The sequence below is a fragment of the Thunnus maccoyii genome, chromosome 13, assembly GCF_910596095.1.
Source record: "Thunnus maccoyii chromosome 13, fThuMac1.1, whole genome shotgun sequence".
NCBI lineage: Eukaryota > Metazoa > Chordata > Actinopteri > Scombriformes > Scombridae > Thunnus > Thunnus maccoyii.
Genome location: NC_056545.1, coordinates 21,381,249 through 21,399,255, shown reverse-complemented (window position 1 = coordinate 21,399,255; position 18,007 = coordinate 21,381,249). Strand labels below are relative to the sequence as shown.

Here is an 18,007-nt window from a genome sequence, read left to right as displayed (position 1 = left end):
GCATCAACAGATCATCCAGAGATGATTTGGTTTGGTCTAACTTGCTGATTAAGAGAGAGATGAAGAGATCTTTTTTTTCTTTTTATATTCACAATGTTGATATACAAGATGCAAACATTTTTTAGGAACCATTAAAATATGCAACAACAGTTCAACTTGCACTCTTTCACTCAAATGTGATAAAGCACAACCACACCAATTAGCCACAACATTAAAACCGCTAACAGGCGAAGTGAATAATATTGATTATCTGGATAAAATGGCACCTGTCAAGTGGTGGGATATATCAGGCAGCAAGTGAACTGCCAGTTCTTGAAGTTGATGCGTTGGAGGCAGGAAAAATGGGCAAGCGTAAGAAACTGAGTGACTTTGACAAGGGCCAAATTTTGATCACTAGATTGGGTCACAGCATCTCCAAAACGGCAGGTCTTGTAGTTTCTTCTTGGTATGCAGTGGTCAGTAGCTACCAAATGTGGTCCAAGGAAGCACAACTGGTGAACCGATCATGGGCGCCCAAGATTCACTAATATGCATGAGGAGCTAAGGCTAGCCCGTCAAGTGCGATCCCTCAGAAGAGCTATTGTAGCGCAAATTGTTGAAAAAGTTAATGCTGGCTATGATAGACAGGTGTCATAACACACAGTTCATCACAGCTTGCTGCGTAGCCGCAGACTGGTCAGAGTACCCATGCTGACCACTGTCCACCGCCGAAAGCGCCTACAATGGGCATGTGAGTGTCAGAACTAAACCATAGAGCAATGGAAGAAAGTGGTGTGGTCTGATGAATCATCTTCTCTTCTATATCATGTTGACGGCTTGGCGCATATGCGTCTTTTACCTGGGGAAGAGATGGCACCAGGATGCACTATGGGAAGAAGGCAATCCAGCGGAGGCAGTGTGATGCTCTGAACAATGTTCTGCTAGGAAACCTTGGGTCCTGGTATTCATGTGGATGTTACATTGACATGTACCACCAACGTAAGTAGGTACACCCCTTCATGGTAACGGTATTCCCTGTTGGCAGTGGCCTCTTTCAGCAGGATAATCAAACAAAGGGTCAAAGGTACTTAAATTAGAGAATTTAAATCATATTTCATATAATTTATGTATGTAATATATGTAAGTTATGAGGAAACAGAATTTGATATTCCGTTCTACATAAGTAAACATAAAGGGCTTTTGAATAAGATATAATTTTGTTAAACCAGGAGACTCAAGAGAGAGACTAAAGAGGAACCAGGCAGAGTGAAGCTTCTTTTGGCATTGTCTTATAAAAGATGAATGTTTATGGCAGAAAACAAAAGGAAAACAATCCAGCCACATTTTTTCACAAGGTACATCTTTTCCATGTCAAACTAATTTTTCGGAGCGTCATTTGCTAAATTGTCAAGGTTTTGTCCGTCAAAACGTATAAAGTGCCAGCCTTCGCTCTCAGTGAGGTCTTGAGCTCCTTTAGCAGCATAGAAGTCTCGAGAGGGAGTATTCCAGTTCAACACGGACAACTGCAGCCGCACGCACTGCTTCTCTTTCCCCACCTGAGCGAACAAGACAGTCCCTTAGTCAATCATGCTCTGTTAACGCTTCCTCACACAGGACATTACTTACAGCAATCAAAATTTAAAAAACCAAACTTTTCACCTCGAGAGCAATTATAAAACAACTGTTAAAAATACTATTTTCCTGGAAAACTGCTTTAGTGGTCAACAAATACATTCTTACCTTAGCAACTGTGCTCAATAAACCCTTGCCGATGCCATTTCCTGTTGAGGGAATAAATAAAAAAACATTAGGTTGAAAGTATTTACTTTATAAAACCTACTTAATTCATTTGTAAAAGAATAAATATAACAATATTAAGAGTGTAGTAAATATAAAGAATGTATAATTTGGAAACAACACACAAGTAAGAAATTACATAAAACCAATTTTACATTACAAGATTTGTTGGTAACATGGCAGCACACATTTTACCTCTGAATTCTGGCATCACATACAAGTCCTCCAAATATACTGTCCGCCCCTTCCATGTGCTGTAAGTGTAAAAGTAAAGGGCGTATCCCACAATTGTGAATCCTACATGGACATAATTCAAAAAGACAATCAAGAACAATTAAAAAATTGTCAGTTTCAGCTGTGAAAAGGAACAGAATAGCACCTGCACTGTTGATTTATGAGGCTGCACTTGAGTAGCCATCATGATTTGTTGGGTACTACATGAGCATATCTAAACAGCAAGGACGCAGACCCTTTATTATCTGTGTAACATGCCGACAAGTTCAAAGCTGGCTGACAAGGCAGGCCTTGATCAACACTTCACCTTCTTTAGACTTATGCTCCTCAGGTACTTCTGCCACGAGACATTCAAAGAAGGGATTCTGGCAGAAACCGTCACGTTCCAGTTCTACAGTAAAACAAAAGAGATCATTAACCAACAAAGGAACATTTCATCTTCCTATTAGAGGTAATACTAGTATTTGTGTGACCGTTGCCAGCAAGTGACTAGACACATCAAAAATATCAATACTGGAAACAATTGAGGATTCAATTTTTTTTTACAACTTGGCTCTTATATTAACAATATCAGCTGAGATTCAGGCACATGATGACACTGCTACACAATAGTCCATTAAGGCAAACAACAGGCTGCAAAGAAATTATATTACTACTGTGAATCACATCTTTCTATTGTACATCTCAAAGATTTACATCTAAATCTGTGGGTTTTATCCCGACTAAATTCTTAACTTATTTTAGATTATTCTCAAATTTGTGCCTAGTTTATAAAATTTTAGATGGTTTGGCCCCTCCTCCACTATGTGACTTTGTGTACACTCGCTCAGTAAATTCTATTAGATCCTCCAGAATATCCTCTATACAAGATTGTACCAGACCATTTCGTCACACTGCATTTGGGCAGTCAGCTTTCTCTGTGAAAGCCACAACTCAGTGGAACATCCTACCTGATGATATGAAGAGCTGCAGTTCAATCAGTATGTTCAAAACCAAATTAAAAAATCTGCTGAAATATAACTGAGCTCTGTAAACACTGAATCTAAATTTCATCTCAAGGTCTTCTCATGAACACAAATAATCTTGCTTTTCATTTGACAAGCTTACATAATTAATTTCTAGTTGACATTGTGAGTGTATGTGATGTGCGATTGTGTGTAGCTCATGTGTCCTGTGTGTTTTTTGCTTTGTACTGTTTGTTAAATGTTTTAATTGTAAGGGACTGCAGATGAAAATTAGCTTTAAGCTAAATCTAGTGCAGTACATCAAATATCAACATTTATGTTTAACACTGTACATGGTCCCAATAAATACAATACAATCAAATTCATAAACATGTTGAATGCTTTCCCTACCTCATCATACATTTGCACATTCTCTTCTTTCTTGCCATTTCTCATATATTAGCACATTGCTACTCTGTGGTGTATTATACCACCACGAGCTGTTGATATGAATTATCTTCAGCAGAACAGTCTGTCACGTCAAGCTTGTGCTCGTGGTGTTTGGCTCACACACGAACATGCTTGTAGAACGCGAGAAACAATTTGCCACCAGCGGTTGAAAACTCAACAAGAAAGGTATCATTAAATGTATTACATGTACACATCACAATTATACTAGTATTTATGTTCACCCCTACTTTCTAGAGAGACACACAGTGCTCAACTAATTTACACTGGGCTGGCTGTGAAGCAAGAAATGAATGAGATGAACTTAATAATAATAAACTTAAAATCAAACTAAATTAAGAGGAAAGATGAAGAAGATGAACTGAATAATAATGAACTCTGAAAAACTGGAAAGCTGTTTTAACATGGTGAAAAAAAAGACTTGACAAATTTAAAAACATGGATTTCTATAAGCAATTTAAAGGACAAAACTCTTCATTGCTCAGATCTCCTGAGGCACATCATCACAAAGTCTAGGAGCTCTGACAGCAAAGCTCCACCCCTGTTATGTCTAAATCTACATCTTAGAACAATGACAGGAAAAGCATCTGAGAATTCAAATCCACAAAGGAACAAAAAGTAACAGATGGTCAGAGATAATTGTGCCTGCCTCCCTCTCTTCACTCACTCCATGCAGATATTCAGATGGATGGAGATAGTCAGAGTAGTATAATAACTCTGAACTAAATACAGGTTTGGATCCCTTCAGTAAGTGTTTTTCTGCCAACAGGGGCAGCAGGATGATACAGTTATAAGAAGGACTGATTGTATTGTACTGCTCATTCATACAGTAGCTCAACTTGAATGACAAGTGATAATGTAAAGAGCAGGAAGAACTGCAACTAACCCTAAAGTTGAATCTTTTCTCCAAGCGATCTGATCCTGTCCTACTGAGGATTCACCAAAGCTGGACTCACGTATGCTGCTGCTTATCAAAGTGACTGTAATCTCATTACTGTTACTCATTAGCACACTCCATTTATTATTACCCACACCTGTGCTGCACTGCTGACTCTATAATATCTAATCTCACTCTGCAAATTATACTATCTGGACATGGTTACACACCACTTATATGGACTTCAATGATGGTACTATAAATCTTTTTCACAGTAGACATTGATATGTCACAGTGGGAAGGGCGCAGGTGTCATCAATAACGCTGATAATGGCGTCATCCCTTTGGTTTCTGCACATGTGAGCTCAGCGTAAAAGCTTCCTGGGAACCTCTCCTCTGACATCATTAATGTTAAAGTTTCCCCTAGGCTTTTCCTGCTAAAACATCCTCTGTGATAAAGGTTTATTAATGTTGTTTTCATTTTTTAAAGTGTCACTAAAACAAAGTCATAAAACAGTCATGCACTATATACTAATACAATAATAACAGTCTTTCAGTTTGGAGGAAGATTTCTCTGTATTTTTTTTTTTTTTTACAAATCCAGTTTTTCTGTTTTCCCCTCAATGCTACACATGTATCAAAATTACCTTCATGGGATATCTTCACTTGGTCGGGCATTTTTTCATAAACAGCCAACTCCTAAAAAAAAATGATTTTATAAGGTTATGCCGTTATCTTTCATTTGACACATACACCAAAGGGCATGTATTAATTAATTGAAACATGACAGGTGTTACATACGGAAGCCGAGAACGACCGTGCTTGCGATTACTTTTTAAAAACACCATTATCTCAAGATCTCGAGATAACATAATTTTCTCATGATAACGACTTAATTTATCTCGAGAAAACAAAAGGCCTATTCCTTGAGATTATGACATTTGTCTTCTCGAGATCACGGGTTAGTTATGGGCAACTCAAAAATGAGTGTCTGGTTCGTTTATCACACCTGATTTCAGCCTTCAAGATCACTGTCATGATTCATCCCTAATTCATTAGAGTTTACAAAAGTACTAAGCGGTTACAAATAACTAATTATCTCCATGTATATTTGTACATCCATGATCTGAGACAGTTTTTGGTAAATAACCTTTATTAAATAAGATATGATGACAGCGGTAAGTTTACATATATTTCGCCTGTTTCATGACGTCTTGCCCTGAATCCTTACATATAAAAGCAATGTAAGAGTTGCCCAGCAGATGCCGCCATTTTGATTGTTGCTTAGAAACAGTGAACAATTGTCAACATAACTGGTTCATATGGTTCCCTGTTGGTTTCTCCCATCACTAATGCTGGCATAGCACTCCTGATCTCTGATAAACATGATAAACAAGATAAAGATGATAATAGGAGGAAACGGCCGTTTGTTTTCTTGCGATAACGAGTTAAGTATCTCGTCATCTCGAGATAATGAAATAATTAACTCGTGATCTCAAGATAACGGCGTTAAAATAATTGCAAGCACGGCTGTTCTCGGCTTCCGTAGATACAGTTTTCCTTGTGGTGCATTTTTTGAGGAGCTAATGTTAGCTTCACTCCGCTACAAGACCTCACCATGATTACAACTCACTCACCATTATCATTCTCGATATGTCTTTGCAGTCTTCTGCTGCTGCACCGCGTACTTTGAAATTCATATCTGCAGAAGCAACAGCAGCAGGGTTTGAACTTTTACTTCGTCTACAAGAGTCAGCCCACCACACTACCCTGACACTGGGGGCAAAATACTACAAATCTGTGCCCATATATTTTTTCCTAGTATGGCGAAGTCATGACCCGCCCTTTTCTGCCTCTGATTGGCTTACCCTGATATTCTTGCCTTAATCCTAACCAATCTCACTCCTCATGCCTAAACCTAACCAACCCAAACAACGAAGGCAATGAGGAGTAGCCAATCAGAGGTAGAGTAGGGCGGTGATGGCCTCGCCATCCTAGGAAAAAAGGCTTCCGGTGTAGCAATTCTGCCTTCCAAATAAAACGTAAATCAATTAACACACGACTAACAGGAAGCAGTGGAAGCATAACTTAGTAAATGTACTCAAGTACTTCACTGAAGTACGACTTTGAGGTACTCAAGTATTTACATTTTATGATTTTTTATACTGCTGCTCCTGTACATTTCAGCGGGATATATCGTACTCTTTAGACTACATTTATCTGACCGATAGTTACAAACAGTAACTAAATATGATGCATTATAGATTTAACTACCCAACGATATATAATGTATAGCTCCACCAGTGAAATGCTACTCAAACATTCATGTTTTAATGTTAATATTTCTATAATATATACATTCTCTGTGTTGGCTTTTACACCACTGATGAGGTTTACACGAGACAGTTGCGGATAATGCAGTGGTAAATGTTTTGTTTGAGCAATTTATGTTATCTTAAAAATATCTCCAGAAAATGTGATAATGTCTTCTACATAAAAGTAATTTGCAGTTGACAATTGTTGATCCAAGTCTTGAAATATCTATTCAAATTTCCTCTGAAAATATTAAAAGTAGTTTGAGTATGTAGGAAAGGAGCTCTGAAATTACCAATTTTAACAACATATTATATCTATGCTCTCATATAGTGTAATAATCAAACTTGAGCAGGATGGTTCCTTTATCTGTCAACATCACACATCCATGTTATTTGCTACACTGACTACACACTGATGTGGGTTGCATTGTATTACCACTCTTGTGTGAATGCCTATGTAAAAATAAATCAAAATGCGTAATATGTATACCAATCAGCCATAACATTAAAACCACCTGCCTTATATTATGTAACAGCTCTGGTGCGTCATGCATGGACTCCAAAAGACTTTTGAAGGTGTCCTCTGGTATCTGGCACCAAGACGTAAGCAGCAGATCCTTTAAGTCCTGTTGCGAAGTGGGGCCTCCATGGATCAGACTTGTTTTTCTAGCACATCCCACAGATGCTTGATGGAATTGAGATCTGGGGAATTTGGAGGCTAAGGCAACACCTTGAACTCTTTGTCTGTGTCCCTCAAACTATTCTTGAACTTTTGCAGTGTGGCAGGGCGCATTAACCTGCTGAAAGAGGCCACTGCCATCAGGGAATACTGTTGCCATGAAGGGGTGTACCTAGTCAGCAACAATGTTTTGGTAGGTTGTACATCTCAAAGTAACAGCCACAGGAATGCCATGACCCATACGCAGCAAGCTGTGCTGCACTGTGTGTTATGACACCTGTCTGTCATAGCCAGCATTAACTTTTTCAGCAATTTGTGCTACAGTAGCTCTTCTGGGGGACTGAACCTGACAGGCTAGCCTTAGCTTCCAACATGCATCAGTGAGCCTTGGGCGCCAATGAGCTTGTTGCAGGTTAACTGGTTGTCCTTCTTTGGACCACCTTTTGTAGGTACTGACCACTGCATACTAGGAAAACCTGCCATTTTGGAGATACTCTGATCCAGTCATCTAGCCATCACAATTTGGCCCTTGTCAAAGTCGCTCAGAGAAGAGCAGGATAATCAATGCTATTAACTTCACCTGTCAGTGGTTTTAATCTTTAGGCTGATCGGTGTATATATGTATATACACACTGATATATGTATAAATATATAGACACACATCCAGATGAAGGAATTAATACAAAATCTGATTTATTTTAGAGTAAAAAAAGAACATGAAATCAATTAGAATATAAGCTGAAACATTACAGATGTCACAGATTGACCTCAATTTTCATAGGGCATTAACATATTTACAATTTCTGGTCACATTTGCTCTTCATCAGTCAAGGGTTCAGATATCCTCCCTCATACCATTCCAGAGTTTACCCCTTTAAGTTCAACCCAAACAAACCTCCTTGTGTGTTCAGCCGCACCAACATGATAAAAATCTCCACTACCTATAAGTCTCAGTGTGGCGACTGTGTGCTCGCTCCGGGAGACTCGGACCGGTCTAGCTTCATTCCTGCTTCTAGAGGAGTTGAGGAAATTGAGGTTGGAAGTACAGAGCTCTTACTCTCCAAAGAGGAAGAGGCAGACGAAGGCAGAGATACCACTATGTACTTCTGCATAGGTCGCGATCCTGTCAGTGCAGGACCACTGCCAGACTCTAGTTTTACCAGGGGCTGCAAGGTTGAAGTGGCGCTGGGAACAGTGCTAGTGACTGGTGAGGCAGACTGGGAAGAGCTGATGGTGATAACCTGAAGGAAACAGAAAAAGACAGATGTAAATTCATACTGGCATACTGAGGGGTTGTGATTTTTTTTTTTAGAGAAGTGTGTGAGTACCATCAATTTAAATTTGAAAACTGTGAAGTCTCAGTAAGGCCGTATTCAGACCAAATCAGGCAGTGCAGTGAAAACGCAAGTGCTCTCATTCATTTGAATGGGGGTAGTGTGTTTTGGCTGCGGCTGTTTTGGCCGCTGCGGTGCCGCAGTGGACTGCAGCCCGGAAGTTGAGCCAGAGTCAACTTTTGGAAAAACACAACCTGACGTCACTGCGGATGAAGGCTGCGGTGGCCAATCACAGCTAGAGGTCAGACTGATCAGAGTTGTAAACTCTGCCATGAAGAAGTACAAAGATGTCACTAGGACGACGGGGGGACATTTCTCTTAGTTTGATAATGTTAAAAGTAAAGTAGACTTTGCTGTTTCTGATTGTTCCACAGTGGTTACGTTCTAGAGCACAAATAAATACGCTCACACCCCCACACACCTCCGCTCGACCCTGCAGCTGAATGCCACACTGCCTGATTTGGTCTGAATATAACTTAACAGTTACACAGCTGTTAAATGTCAAGCAAAAAACTGTGACCTTTTCTTTTTTTTTTTCATAAATCAGTTATGAAACAGGGCCGGCCTCCAACCACTGACAACTTGTTTCACATAGAATGATTTAAAAAATACAGTACAATACAATATATACATATATATATATATATATATATATATATATATATATATATATACATATACGTATATATATATATATATATATATATATATATATATATATATATATATATATATATGTATATATATATATATATATATATATATATATATATATATGTATATATATATATATATATATATATATATATATATATATATATATATATATATATATATATATATATACATATATATACATATATATACACATATATATATATATATATATGACATGTGACATATATGTGTTAAAATAGTAGCAGGCACATGTAATCCACCTCAGTTCAACTGCTGCAACATGTATAAATGTATGTATAAACCTGGGGAGCATTACGGCAAACACAACATCCTGTGGCCGGTTTTAAACAACCTTAACATGTGAAACAGTCAAATATGCTGCAGCATTATCATTTGAATACATTTCTACGGTTACATTTTAAAAATATGAATGTCATTATTTATTACATCATCAATGCAAAGCCTTGTGAACTCAGTGAGGTCCAAGTTTGACCACAACAAAGGTTTCTCCTACAGTAGTTTTCTTTCCCATCCCGGCGCTTTCAAATGGTGTTATTGATAGATCTCTGTGATGTTTATTGAAATTGTTATTTTATGATGAAATTTAACTCTGCGTTGGATACTTCTTCTATTGCTTTTTTAAAAAACAAACAAAAAAAACACTCATGTGACTCTGGCATGTTCAAGTGGAAATTTCTTCTATCTATGACTATCTAACATGAACCTAACTACCTCAGCAGTTGGTATAACTGCATGTACAACCTACCAGGTCTGAGAGGAGCACGTTTTCTGCCTGCTGGTAAACCTAACTCTAACTGCTGGACCTCAATGTAGCAGGTCTTTGAGACTGGGAAAAACATTCTGTGATCCAATTCAAAATTTAAACACTTTACATAACCATAACCTAGTTATAACAAGAAAGAAGAAGACCCTTTATCTAATCCTTAAAAGTGCATTTATTTTTGGCTCACTATTCTCTAAAGTGCAGAGAGATGAATGTGAGCTACAGAACAGCAATCCTGGAGTAGACATATATGGTCTTGTTTGTTTCAGCAGGATGACCTTTGTACAGTTCTTCATCTTCACTACTGAGTGGTCATGACAAATGATGTTCTATTTTTCTTATGCTGAAGTTCAAAGGATGTAATTACATGTAAAAAGATGAAAGACATTGTTTCACTATGTTAATGAAAATTAGGAAAATGAGTCTTATTTTTGTTGTTTTTTTCATATTGTAATACATGAAATATTTGTAATTATAAATGTCATCCCTTATTATGCATTGCATATTACATTGTTATAGCCGCTTTATCATGACGGCAATATAAAGGTCAAGTATATTAAAAGGTTTTATATTTTCATCATATTATCTTTTCAATATAAGCAGGTAGGAAGTAAAATTGAAAAAAAACAACAAAAAAGTACCTGTTGAGTTGAGGCAGCTCCTGCACTGGTTGCCATGACGATGTACTTAGTTGCCGGGGGAGATGGCTGTGACGGGGTCCCTGGTCGAGGCGACATCAGGGTGAGAGAGCTTGGAACCTTAATGATGCTGGGAGTGCGAGGCCCCGTCGATCCACTTATCCCACTTTGTGAGACTGACAGAGTGGGACGAGGCTGTAACGAAAAGTCATCGTTTAATAATGAACAGCTGCTGTTGGCTAGTTTAAGTTCACATGGTATTCTGCAATGCTTCACATTAACTCTGGCTGGTAAATGTGACACCTAAATGACATCACATATCTTTATTTTAATAGCATGTTTCCTGTTATTTTACCAAAAATTTCCTTTAGCTTTTCCACATTTGTTTGAACTTCAACATAACATTAAATGTACCTGTGTGATTGTTAATGTGGTTCTGTTGACCTGCTGAGCTTGCAGCGCTGCTTGGGTCCTGGCCTTCACTACATGGGAACAAAGCATGGGCCCGAGGTAACCGTAGTCTGTCCGATACTGCTCCACGTTGTCAGGCTGAGGTCTTATCTTGGCAATAACACTGGCACAGTGTTTCTTTGAAAAGGCAACAAAACACAACCACATTTTGAATATATGAAAACTTAAGTCTGCTACAAATTCAGAAACAATGCATTACCATCATAGATCTTGTTTTCTTACCAGTAAGAGGCTTTGAACATGGTCAGCTCCTATTTTATCAATGTTGGAGACCACCTGTCCTTCCATCACTGCTTTGATGCGAGCACCCTCTACAGAAAGCCGAGGAAGGATCAATGTCTTGATCACCTACAGAGGACAAAAGTAAGAGGTTGGTGCCGATGCCACAGAGAGAACGAGAAACCACCAAGAAAACAGAATCACACTCACATCAGGTCCCAGTTCAGCAAGTCCAGCGATGCAGCCATAACGTGTCGTCCACTGGGTTTTGTCATCCAACCAACTCTGAGAAAACATGTCAGGTTTAGTATGAGAAAACAAAAACAGTACTCCTATATATAGACTCAAGGAGGAGGGTAACATTTATCTACACCATGACCAGACATGACATATACTGGCCTGGTTGCTGACACAACAGAAACCCACCTTAGTAAAAGTCTTGGTAATACGGGACTGGATGTTGTTTGTCGTAGTACTAAAGGTTTTGCAGCTTTGTGCCATGAGGCGAGCAGCAAAGTCCCGTAAAGCCCAGTGGTTGTCAACATCTGGTCTCAAACACAGCTGCTTACTCACAATACACGTCACCACAGCTGGGATGAGCTCATGCAGCTACAAATAAAACCAGAAAAGAAAATATCAAATAAAAAGTATTTGCTATATCATTCAAAAACATAAATATATATATATATATATATATATATATATATATATTTTTTTTTCACTCACATATTTCTCCAGATACAGGGTGGGGTTGTCCATTAGCGCTTTGACCATCCGCATTAGATAAATCAGTAGAGCCAAGTTGTTTTGCACCACATTCACACGAACCTTTCAGAGGAGCATAAAGTCAGTGCTTTGAGCGGAGATATGCTTAAGTATTTTAAATGAGGTAATCAGGTAAGTAATGTTTCAAAATATAAGAAAAAGTTGGAAAAGATGCTCACTCCCTCAGAGATAAATGTACTGAATCTTGGAAGCATCTGATACAGTCCGGGATCTGTAGCAATACTCTGTAAAGCTTCCTGAATAAAACAAGAGGAAAACTTTATCAAAAAAAGTGACATGACAAGGTCAAAACAACAATTTAATATTTTGGAACACTGTCACTTTCATGTTTGCAGCCACATATTACAAAGCTCTTTGGCCCTGTTTACACCTGGTATTAACATCCGTCTCGGGTGACCTGATCACAAGTGGACAGCTCTGAATACAGGTGTAAGCGCACCCAAGACGCATTGAGGACGGATTGAGATCCGATCACTCATTCATTTAGCAATGTAAATGCAATGCATCCTGTACCACACTGAAGGACCGCCTACTCAACTGACATTCTCTATTTTCCGGCAGACTTGGCAGGGAATTGCATTGCTGCTTCTGGGTCCACAGCTGTTCAACTTGTTTGATAACAGGATAAACAAATTAATTTGTTTTTCATGTGAATTAAAAAACGTAATCCACCTCCCATTTTTTCCTGTTTTTCCCGTTCCCCTAACCGGTTTGCCTCTTCAAATCGACAATTAGAATATTAATTAAACCAAAACCAGAAACTAACTTGTTTTCCACTTGTCTGTCTAAATAAATATTTCAGAGGCTAAACGTTGCTGGATAGTTTCCTCTTTTCTGTCAAGTTGATAACGACAGTTTTTAGTTTTGCTGCGCTGCTCAACAAGATGAGCTCAGGATTTATCAGGAGGGCGACTGCGTTACTCCAAATAGTATGAACCTAGACTGTGTGTGTGTGTGTGTAACAGCTGACCTATTTGATGTGTAGAAGAAAACAGAACATTATTAATATTAAATCTTGACCAATCCCCTCTGCGTTTCGGAGATTTAAATAATCAGTGAAGTTATGCTGCTGTGTCTCATGCATAAATGGGCACATCTTCTCTCAATGGAGAGATGCAGCTGCGGGGAGATCACTGCATATAACTCTGTCTCACGTGCGTGTGCGGACACCAAATTCTCTAGCCAGTTAATAACGAACAAATGTGGTCTTTGGGAACGGAAATGATATCTGTGTTTATTTGCATATAGAGTGGGGAAGTGAGATCCGATCACAAGTGGTCACTCATGGTCACACATGTTAATGCCAGGTGTAAACAGGGCCTGAGATTCCTTTACTTTTTTAAAATCAGCTTCTGATTATGAGCAATAGTGTCTGACATGATCACAAAATTTTCAACAAAAAGAGTTTTGGGTATTTCTTCTGTTTTTGTCCCTGCTATCCTAACTGGATTAGGTGATGTCACATACTTCTGTACATCAATCAGAGTTTACGAAACACCTGAATCAAAATCAAATGGCAGTTGTGGGATTGGCAGCAGGCCAATGTCAATTCAGTCAAACCACACCCACACAGTCCTGGTGAAGCAGATTAGCTGAGTTTTTCAGTGTTAAACTCTAGATATATAAAAAATGAGGATGTTTTTTCCGAACTTTAATCTGATTGTTGTATATTTAATTATGAATATTTAATGTCTGATTTGAAAGTTTTCAGGGGCTTTACTTATAACGAATTAATGAAAACCCACTATTTAATTTACTGTCAAAACAAACAAAAAAACAGAAAACAAACAAAAACCCCCCCCCCACACACGATATAACTCAGAATGTATGAAATAAACCATATATACAGAGAAACAGGCAGAACTTACAGCTCTCTTGGCTTCACAGGAGCCAACACATGCTTCTGTTATTTCCTTGTAGTAGAGCTGCTGTTCCACAGACAGCTCATGAGTGCTGCGTGGCTTCAACCTTATTAGACCCTTCTCTTTTCCTAAAAGAGAAACACATGAAGAATGAAGGAGACAAACATATACATAAAGGATTAGGGAGGGAAGATAGGGGATAGAGTAAGAAAATTTAAGTTTTAATTGAATGTAAAATAGGATACTGACCTTTGCCATCAGCAGCCGTTGCTCCCTGACCCTTGCCTTGAATCGTACCTTCCTCCTCCTGACCAGGTTTGACGACCTTGAGGGGTTCTGTAGATTCAGCCTTTTGTTGCTCTTTTGGTGCTGAAATGCAGTAAATAAAACTTAAAGGTAAGTTTTCCCTCTATATATTTTTTGTGTTTTAAGAGAAGAAAATTTAAACAGGACTTACCCGGTGGTGGATTTTCTGGGATAGCAGGCTGCATTCCGTCGATACTTAACCAGTGAGCTATGGATCAAGAGAAAACATATGTATGTATTAGCTTACAAAGCATACGGTCAAATCAAGTTTAAACAACATCTCCTGAAGTATTACAGTATGTGATATTGATTATTTGTGTACCTTTGAGTGACACGTCTAGTGGAACTCTGGGGAGCGGTGTGTTAATAATGTCACTGAGGTCCACTTCCTTTTCCTCATAGAAATGAAGCTCTCTTCCACCACCGCTTGCAAAGCGAAAAGGGATAAACTCTTGCGACTGGAATCCATACAGGGGCTATCAAGAGAGGAATTTACTTAAAACACGGAATTTAAAAAGAAACCACGGCAGACGATCCACTTCATGTTTTCCTTCAAATAGTATCCCTCAAGTGGTTTATTAAAGTAATAATAGCAAATATACACTTACCTCCACATTTTTGAGTTTGAGAGCATTATCTATGTCACTGGTGGTTAATTTACGTCTCTTTCCATGGTGCATGAATTTGAGAGCATCCTATGAAAAAGGGAGAAATGAAAAAACACCATTCAAGTATATCAGATATGACATAAACTAAAATATTCAAGCATGTGGCTTCAGAGTAATTTACAGACCCATAAACATCTGTGCTTTACCTGTGCAATTTCTTTTATTCTGTAGCTGACTTCTTCACTTAGGGCTACGCAGCTCTCCTCCTGTAACTGGCCCACTCCCACAGACTCTGCCATGGCCTTCATGGACTCTGTGGGCAGGACGACCGAACATTGCTTCTGCCGTCGTTCCTCTGCCATGGCTAAAAAAGAAGTGCACAGGTCTGTGAATATAACCTCGCACATATACACTCAACTCAAGTTCACATAAATGTATTCTATTTATTCATAGAAGCACTGTTTTTTCACTAAAGCCGTATAAAGTATTATCAGTTTTACAAAATGTGAATTGTTAACTACCAGTTGTAGACACTCAATGGCTCTGTGGCAAGCTTACCGTTTCAGTCTTATTATTGACAGACTGGATATAGCTGTGCAATAGTTCTATTTACAGTCTATTTGTATCAACATAATTCTGCTGAAAGTACACTTGTAGTGTGCCATTAGTCCCTTTAACCCAATGTTAATGTGAGGAAGTATTAGTCTTGTTGCAGCTGATAATTTTCTCATCATGTAGATATTCATCAAAAACATCCAAATGTGACATTTAAGTTTTAACAGAGGTGGATTTTGCTAATTTATTGAATAGTGTCTATTTAAAAAAATGAACATCCAACAGCTGGTTAGTCAATATGTCAAAACTTTGAAGGCACTGAAGTGCGAGTACAGGAAGCTAAATCATAAAAGAATGGAAACAATATGATTCAGTTATATACCTGCCTACAGCAATGTATCATATGTAGGCTACCTGCCATCACCAAAGATGATTTTCATGCATATAGGGCACTACTGAGGGATGCCACCATGTGGCCAATCACAACATTGAAGGAGCTACAGGTCTCCATGGCTGAGATGGAAGACACTATGCATACAACTATTGCCTGGGTGTTTCTCTGCTGCTTTATGGGACAATGACCAAAAAACCAAAGTCACTGTTGAAAAAGCCTCATAAGACATGTTAGCTTGTGTTTGCCAGAGAGCATGTGGGGAAACTCATATAAGGCATAAAGGTTTTACAGTCTGATGAGACCAAAACACAATGTCCCATCTCTGAACCCTGCTGGTAGCAGCTTCTTGCTATGTAATTATTCTCTCTATGTAGCAGGTATATAGTAACATCAATGCAACAGGAAAACAACCCCTAACACTAAGTCAAAGCTATACAGGCACAGACAATAATGTTTATGTCTTGGAGTGGTCACAACCAGACTTAAATACAATTAGTTTTTACTTTACAATTGTATTTGTGGCAGAACTTGAAAGCTGCAGTTCAATATCCCCATGCAACCTGACAAGAGTTTAAAGATCCCCTCCAGACATGTTTTAAGATGTATATAAAATATTCTACTTTGAATAACTTGTGTCTGATATGGTTTTTCCGCAAAATAGTTCAATTATCTTGTTAAAAGCATTAAAAATGAAAAATACTCCTTCTCCCTCATTACAAATGATAGAATCTATGAATATGTAAATATTGTTCATTTTAAAAGTTTAACTGCTTGAAACAATATGTCTCCTTGCTCACTGTAAAGTCTATTCTCAGTGTTTGTGCACTGGAGGCTTCAAGCTTCCACATCACACTTGTATAAGTTGAATATTAGACCAGGATTGGCTCCTAACTAGTTCTGATGTCACAAATCATGCTCATAGGCCCACCTGTTTAAATCTGATTTTCATTGAGCACAGACAAACTTTCCACTTTCAGCAGATGAATGTGAAAACAGCCTTCTAGTGTCAAACTGTGCACAAACATCAGTCTGCACAATGAAGCTCAAACATCCAACTGAAGGAACAAGAAGAACATATTTTTGAGTGGAGGGAAACTTTAAGCAATTAAGCGAAAAAGATTTGACTTTCCAGACGTGCAAAGCTGACACAGTCCTATTTGCATAGACTGAAGGCCGTCATTTCCGCAAATAAAACCCCCCAATTAAGTATCAACTTGAAAGGATATTTTGTGCGTAATACATCACTTTAGAGAGATTTGATTTACATATGACAATGAGAAATAGTTTCTGTTATCAATGTCAAAAATCCGGCTCATGTCTAATGGGATTATGTGTTATTAAACGATATAACAAGAGAAAGATTACGGCGTGAACACTTTTAAAGCGGTTTTTACACTTCATGTGTGTAAACAAACTAAGCCCCACAGAGAGCGGGTTAACCACTCTAACGGAATAACATGCAATAACAGTACATACAGCACAAACCCCACCTAAAGCATATTAACTCAAATGCAACAACGCCGTAGCAAAATAAAAAAAGCGGAGTTAATTTTAAGGATCTTGACAACTGCATATTTCCTCAAAATTAACTTACAGTGAGCTAAATTTGCTGTATGTTAGCTCGCATGCTAGTCACTTAGCTTCCGTTGACGTTTTTACCTGTGTGAAGTTGCACTCTCCTTTCTGAGGTAAAGCAGGAACTTATACGAATAAAAACAGTCAATGTTGAGATTTGCAACAATAATTATTTCGCAAAGCTAACTCCTCTCGATAAATATCCATTTCCCGATATAAATAACTAACTAATTCACGGATTGCAACTGAAACCTCCGTTCGTGAATTAGCGCTTGTATTCCGTCGCCATTTTGAGTCACGTTCCGGTTGTGATATCGCGAGACTACAACTGAGGACCTTCAAGATAGTTACCGCCTCAAGTTTATTACAAAACTAAACGAGTACAAATCAATTGGGAAAATGTGTTTTCGAGGGGAAAATAACAAATATCGAAACAAAATAATTTTACATTATGATTGAATATAATATTCCTCTACGGAGAATGCTATCCCTTTCTAAGTTACC

At 38.3% G+C, this 18,007-nt stretch overlaps 2 protein-coding genes across 2 annotated transcripts; both read right to left on the bottom strand.

Moving 5' to 3' along the window:
- Positions 1 to 1,252: 1,252 nt before the first annotated feature.
- sat2b (spermidine/spermine N1-acetyltransferase family member 2b) lies at positions 1,253 to 6,108 on the bottom strand. Its single transcript, XM_042432296.1, has 6 exons — positions 5,937 to 6,108; positions 4,947 to 4,998; positions 2,318 to 2,401; positions 1,972 to 2,073; positions 1,720 to 1,760; positions 1,253 to 1,535 (listed from the first exon to the last, which is right to left on the bottom strand). Exons 1-6 carry the CDS (start codon positions 5,997 to 5,999, stop codon positions 1,356 to 1,358), a joined length of 522 nt encoding a protein of 173 aa, XP_042288230.1. The 5' UTR covers positions 6,000 to 6,108; the 3' UTR covers positions 1,253 to 1,355.
- A 1,861-nt stretch (positions 6,109 to 7,969) lies between these two features.
- taf6 (TAF6 RNA polymerase II, TATA box binding protein (TBP)-associated factor) lies at positions 7,970 to 17,830 on the bottom strand. The gene is made up of 15 exons (XM_042430628.1): positions 17,588 to 17,830; positions 15,186 to 15,343; positions 14,980 to 15,066; positions 14,694 to 14,847; positions 14,523 to 14,579; positions 14,315 to 14,434; positions 14,072 to 14,193; positions 12,362 to 12,439; positions 12,144 to 12,245; positions 11,844 to 12,026; positions 11,628 to 11,702; positions 11,421 to 11,546; positions 11,142 to 11,315; positions 10,731 to 10,922; positions 7,970 to 8,534 (listed from the first exon to the last, which is right to left on the bottom strand). The coding sequence occupies exons 2-15, from the start codon at positions 15,339 to 15,341 to the stop codon at positions 8,244 to 8,246; spliced, it is 1,917 nt and encodes a 638-aa protein (XP_042286562.1). The 5' UTR covers positions 15,342 to 15,343; positions 17,588 to 17,830; the 3' UTR covers positions 7,970 to 8,243.
- Between the last annotated feature and the right edge of the window lie 177 nt (positions 17,831 to 18,007).

Bases quoted from the DNA above. Each gene is read 5' to 3' on its own strand.
- sat2b (XM_042432296.1), bottom strand. From the start codon at position 5,999: ATGAATTTCAAAGTACGCGGTGCAGCAGCAGAAGACTGCAAAGACATA. The intron at 4,999-5,936 runs GTGAGTGAGTTG...ATTTTTTTTTAG, and splicing joins ACATATCGAGAATGATAATG to GAGTTGGCTGTTTATGAAAA. The intron at 2,402-4,946 runs GTAATTTTGATA...GTTTTACTGTAG, and splicing joins AGTGAAGATATCCCATGAAG to AACTGGAACGTGACGGTTTC.
- taf6 (XM_042430628.1), bottom strand. From the start codon at position 15,341: ATGGCAGAGGAACGACGGCAGAAGCAATGTTCGGTCGTCCTGCCCACA. The intron at 11,703-11,843 runs GTGGGTTTCTGT...ATGTTTTCTCAG, and splicing joins TTACCAAGACTTTTACTAAG to AGTTGGTTGGATGACAAAAC. The intron at 11,316-11,420 runs GTAAGAAAACAA...GCCTTTTCAAAG, and splicing joins ATGTTCAAAGCCTCTTACTG to AAACACTGTGCCAGTGTTAT.